The 6,094-nt window shown below is 38.2% G+C and overlaps 1 protein-coding gene across 6 annotated transcripts in view; it reads right to left on the bottom strand.

Annotated features, from left to right (window-relative positions):
- The window catches only part of LOC103467975 (uncharacterized), a 9,249-nt gene extending 3,377 nt beyond the window's left edge, over positions 1 to 5,872 (bottom strand). Inside the window, exons 1-3 of one of the 6 annotated variants that reach the window (XM_017307263.1) lie at positions 5,766 to 5,872; positions 2,630 to 2,734; positions 1,308 to 1,479 (exon numbers count right to left, since the gene is read on the bottom strand). In XM_017307263.1, coding sequence (XP_017162752.1) covers positions 1,308 to 1,479; positions 2,630 to 2,665 — 208 coding nt within the window. In that variant the 5' untranslated portion in view covers positions 2,666 to 2,734; positions 5,766 to 5,872. Of the gene's footprint in view, positions 1 to 1,307; positions 3,642 to 5,765 lie in introns of those variants that run through there. The other 5 variants (XM_017307256.1, XM_017307232.1, XM_017307200.1 and 2 more) reach the window with 5 other exon arrangements.
- Positions 5,873 to 6,094: the final 222 nt, after the last annotated feature.

The raw sequence follows: 6,094 nt of genomic DNA on the forward strand, positions 1-6,094 counted from the left end.
TATATATATTTTATTTCTGAGATAATTAGTTTGTAACAAGATTCTGTACAAACAGATGGTCTTCTGAACGGTTTGAGACATGTTTGGTCATATGTGAATTAAAATGCTAGAGAAAAATGTTTCATATTTCACTTCTTTGTTTACCTCTGCTGCAGCTGTTTTTGTTTGTGATTCAAGAGATATTTGCTCGTGCATGTATTTAGTCTGCAATCACCTTAAGAAGTCTACTTCTTAAGGTGATTGCAGAAATAAGCAGTCAGAGCAAATCGTGCTTAGTATCTTGGGTTGTTTTACTTTAACAGGATATAAACTATTTTAAGGTACTGCACTTTTAACTATTGTTCTGCCGCAGTCCTGTTTAGAGACATTTTGAGCACCAACTGCTTTAAATGCTTCAGGGTTTTCTTTGTCTCCACTTGTGTCCATTTTAACCAAATGATTCAATGCTTATGGTTTCCATCTTCTTGTACAGGATAATATGTCATCTGATTAAACACGAATCTTTACTTTTGTTTTTGGGGGGGGGGGTTTACTTTCAATTAAGCAGAAATATGGAGCACTTCCCCAAAAATGTTACTGGAAAAACAATGAAAACAGTTTATAGTATTAAATCAAGTTTTTCTAGAGTTTTGGTTTGTGCTTTTTGTCATTTAGAGGTTTTTCTTCTCTTCATTTAAACTCTTGGTTGGTCTAAGCCTAAGCAATTTATCCTCATAAATCTGGGTTATAGAAGCATGTATGGAGATACATGCATGCATGTAAATATATTTCTCAATTCTCAGTAGGAGTATTAGTCGCAACATTTTATTTGCCATTTATGCGTTCCATTTATGCCAATTTTTTTCCTATTAGATTATTATTTTTTGCTTTAAATTTTTGCCTTATGAAGCCATTTTGGACTCAATGTACCTTACAACGGTAGCTTCTGGAAATTGTCTTGCATCTGCAGAACGACGATAAAGACGTCTCATGTTACTTGTAAGCTCAATGCTTTAATCTTTGTTAAAGACCGTTGCTTTGTGGGCTGATGGGTAGAGTGAACTGAAACTGTACTCATCAGCATAAAATGAACTCATTTTAATTTGTTTCACATTTAGACCAAAGAAGGATGGTCTAAATCCTTCTGTCTAATCTAAATGTGACACAAACTCTGTGTTTGCTGCATACAAAATCATTTTAAACGTATGTTTACTCTGGTCCATAAAAGTATAAGCAGAGTTCTAGAAAATTCACTCCACAGCTGTACACGACTCTGGAATGACACTCTGCACATAAAACCTAAATAGAATAGAAGAAAAAAAACAAACCTGTTATGAAAACTCCGTAGATGCTGCAAATGACAAAGACTTTATCTGATTTTTTGTAGACACATGTGTAGACACCCTGGTCATTCACGGTCAGGTTGCTGATAGTAAAGGTCATGGTAGATCTGTGTGTCTGGATCCTGTGTTCGTACTTTCCTCTTGGCACAGCCACACTCTGAGATGTGAAAGGAAAGAACAGAACCTCGTCCTTCTCACGGTACAGATACAGATAATTGTATCCGTTGATTTTTTCTGGACATTCATCGGAGGAGCATGTCAAACTGATGTTTCCACCAGGCTCTTGGGAAATGACAGCGCTCTCTACCATGAAACAGAAAATTTGGCACATTAGGTGGTCAGAAATATAATAGCTGTTCAAAACACTGAGAGCTGCTAAAACGCACTTGAACATAAAAGCTGAACCTACCTGAATAAGCAGAAAGGCAGACCAACAGCACAGCGTAAGCCAGTAGCGCCATTGTGGACCAGCGCTTGCTTTGACTGCAACTCTTTCACATGCTGTTATATATAAACCGCTCCACTGTGGTGCATCGCAGCAAACAACACTTCCCCTACAGTTTGATGTGGGTAGAGGTTGTGCATCCTGTCACTGAAAATATTTTGCATTCTGGCATCATCAGATAAAGTCTTTTACTAGAGGGGATTTTGTGTCACAAAGGATCAACAAGGCATATAAGGTCGTACAAACATTTGGAACAAGCATATTCTGTTCTTAGATAATTATTACTGGGACCTTCAGTAATCTGTTGAGCAATTTTAACAATTAAAATAATGTCTAGATTCTTTAAATGTAGATTTGGTATGTATTTAGTTTAAAAATCAAGACTAAATTTAAACCTGTTTTTACCAAGATTTATTACCTCAAAAAATAAAGCATGTTAAAAAAGCAGCGTTGATGTAAGGAATACAGAATGAATAGTGTAGTGTTTCCCTAAGTGAGTCCCATCTCATGTTCTCTTCATCTCACGTTTTCTAGGATTCGGGTTTCTGGGTTGAGATGATCATTGGTGAAGGTTGAATTTGTGTTCAGTGAACCGTTTCCGTGTCGACTTGATATGTTTTAGATCAATAGCCTGTTGAAAGATGACTCGTTTTTCGGTCCACCAAATCTGATTAAAAATGTGTTTGGTTTGAAAAAATGTATAATAATGTGTACAGTGTGCATCCAATTACATGGGGACTTTGTTAGTGTATATTAACAAGGTTTCCAGCATCTCTGAAGGGGACACAGGCCTGGAGCATTAGGTCTTCCATCATACTCAACGGCTCTCAAACAGCTGGTTAGTTGTTTTTCATCGTTTCACCTTCATGCTCACTGTGGATGTTGGCTCGATAAACATGGGTCCTCATGCGATGATCAATGGTGATCAATGGCTAAAAGAAATGGGCTTTGTGCATCGTATTTGTACCTGGAAAAACAGGAGGTCAAAGCAGGTAAAATCCAAATACTCTCAACTGTTTGCATATCAGTTTGTTCACATTTAATCCAGGCTGCTGTTTAATCTCTAATGGGAGTAACAAGTCCAAAACCTCACCACTTTAAAGCAGCTTTTTCTTCTTTCCAAAAATAATGACTTTTCCACCACAGCATCCACATCGTCTGCATCTTTAATTTGATGTGATTCCTTACTTCTATTCATGAATTCAATGAGATTTTCATTAAAACCAAATTGGATATGTTATGTTTTTGTACTCTGAAAGTAGGTGCCGTGCAAACTACAGCGTCATCGCCCTGAAAAGGGAAGTTTCTATTAATAAATAAAACAATAACAAAAAATATCTGTAATGCCTGTAGGCTAATTAAGGCCTAAGTGCAAAGAGGTTGTGGACTGTATAGGTTCACACCTATATATAATATAAGGGTTCACACAAAACTCACTGCATGAGCACAACCACATGTCCAACATGCATCATGTGCATGTAGCACAAAACCAGCACAAACCTCACCCACACAAATAAAAAATACATGAGACACCATGCAAGGCCCAATGCCCATAACATAACACACTCACACACACTTGCATAGCCTACTTTTTTTAATGTGAACTAACTCATAACGACAGGAAATTAAAGCCTACCCACGTGATAAACAGGAAGTGGAGGATAGAGATTCCCAGGTGCAGGTGGTGTGTCTGAGACTTCCAGAGGAGGATGAGGCGAAGTAACAACATTTGTTTAATTTCTACTCTTTTTGGCAAAGTTTTGACTAGCTTTAACAGTTTAACCCTGCAGAAGTTTTAGCTCGACGCTTAGGAAGAGCGTGGCAGATGTCATGGTCGGTCAACCGGGTGGCCCGTCAGCTCTTCAGTTCCCGAAACAAAAAGAAAAGTAAACTGACCAATAACATTTAGGTTAAGGACATGCATGTGCGCACTCCCGCAGACGCACATAGATGTGGGTTATATACAGACTGTTTGACAAAAAGCAAACACATTTCTTTCTCACCACATTTTCTTTGACGCAACAAAAATACATCGTCTGGTTGAGGTATAGAGCCGTGCGTCCCATGGAGACCGGCAGAAAACTGGACCAATCTCAGGTCAGCGATGTTAGGATGTAAAGATAGCAGTGGTGGGAAGTAACGAAGTACAAGTACTTCGTTACTGTACTTAAGTACAAATTTCGTGTATCTGTACTTTACTTAAGTAGATTTAATAATGGCTACTTTCTACTTTTACTCCACTACATTTTACAGTAAATATCTGTACTTTTTACTTCACTACATTTCTACAAACTGTCGCGTTACTCGTTACATCCAAGTCGCATTGCGCTTTTTTTCCGTGAAGTTCAGGGATTTAAGGTGGCGCCGTAAAATCCAACCAATAACGTGACTTAGTGTCTGTTGTCACCCATCGGCTCCACCTTTACTCGCACGCGGAGCTCCAGACATGCGCAGTGGTTTCCTCTGAGCGTCAGTAATATAATAGCTGCATAAATYATAAGATATGGCTACATGTAAAATCAGCAGCGCTTCGCTTTCACAGACGGCGGGACTTCCCAACTTTTAACGTCACTTGGAAAGAAAGCTTAAAGAAAGGTAAGATCTGTGGACGTGATGCTAGCAAAGCTAGCTGTACAGAGACACATGTTGCATCTGATGAAAAAAAGTCACTCATGCGCTGAATTACTGTGTGGAGGTGTTGACTGAGGTGTCGCATATATGGGACAACGCTGTGACCAAAGTGCAATATAGTAATATGACATTCATGGACAATCCGATTCTTCTGGACGGATCTTGACTAAAGTCCTATAGGACTGAAGCCTCACTGAGAGCCGTTCTTTGTTCTTGTAATGCTCTGCTTACACTGCAGTAGCTATTTTATTTCATTAAAATATCTTTATATTTAATTGGCGAATAAATAAAACAAGAACATAAGAACACAGAGCATGCTCATTGCTCTTTGTTTTCGTCACCTGTCATGGTGGAAGACGTTGCAGCAGGAGGGAGGATGAGAACAGTCACGGTGCTCCTCCTGCTTGGTTACTTGTTGCTTATTGGGCCTTGGACAGTGTTCATAGTTGAGCGTTGTTAATTGCTATGTTTAATGGTGCAATTTCTGACATTGGCAATATGGGCAACCACCCAGGGTGTTATTTTTTTTAGGGATGGCAGGAGACCTCTGTGTATTGTGGCACAGAGATGAAAGCAAAACAGAATGAAGAAGAGTTTGAATTGATACTGGTTACATTTATTTCAGCTCTACGTATTTAATATCTAGGTGTTTTTATGGGAAAGTGAATCTTTCAGATCAATTTGAGAAGCAGTTTTGATAGGTGCACTTAATTTTATTGTCATGTAGCACGGGGTGCTGGTTTTGATTTGGTCTTGGGTTCGGTGGTCTAGACTACAACTCTGCTACGAGGCTCCTTGGTTCCATGTCCTCCTCTGCCAGTTGAATTTCTTTCAAAATAAATGTGTGGCAAAAAAAGTGAGGTTCATGTTATATTAGGACAGGAGACCAGATGTTTCCATCCCTGAAATTATGATGCATAGAATCACATATCTAAGTCTAAACTATGTTACAGAGTAAACTCAATAAAAACATGCTTTATCTGTGGCATTGTTCATTAAAATGGCACATTTATAATGTATTAAAATTAAATACGATCGGTTCACTTAATGATATTAGCGATTAGGTAATGCATTCAGCAAGTACTTTTACTTTTAATACTTAAGTATTTTTAAAAGCCAGTACTTTTTTACTTTTACTTAAGTAAAATGTTAATGTGGTACTTTGACTTTTACTTAAGTACATTTTTGTCTGTGTATTTGTACTTTTACTTAAGTAAATTTTTTGAGTACTTTCTCCACCACTGAAAGATAGAGCATACAATCATAGGGTAACATTGGAGAATCCCTTGAAATATTTGGAAGGACAGAAAAATATTTCTACTTCTCTCTAAAGTTATTGTTTTAAGTGACTTCATTGAATTGTTTACCGTAATTTCTGTTTGTCCCATCGTGTCCAACTCCCTCGGCTCGGTTCTATGGTGAACTTCCTGGCAGACCACGGCTGTGACGTCAGCCCCGGCTTCAGATCTGGGTGCAGGAGAGGTGTGCCTGCGCCCTCTACTGGCCTCTACTGGCCTTACCCTAGTACATGAAATCATGTCAAAACAGAGCGACCTACCTTAAAACCAGCATATATGACAAGTTTCATTTTGTTGTAAAAAAAACCCCCCCAAAAAACAAAGATAAAATTTAATTAAATAAAAATAAAACCAAAGAGTGACATAAGCATGGTTAAAAACAAATTCACAACACAAAC

Source organism: Poecilia reticulata, linkage group LG1 (assembly GCF_000633615.1).
Source record: "Poecilia reticulata strain Guanapo linkage group LG1, Guppy_female_1.0+MT, whole genome shotgun sequence".
Classification (NCBI taxonomy): Eukaryota; Metazoa; Chordata; class Actinopteri; order Cyprinodontiformes; family Poeciliidae; genus Poecilia; species Poecilia reticulata.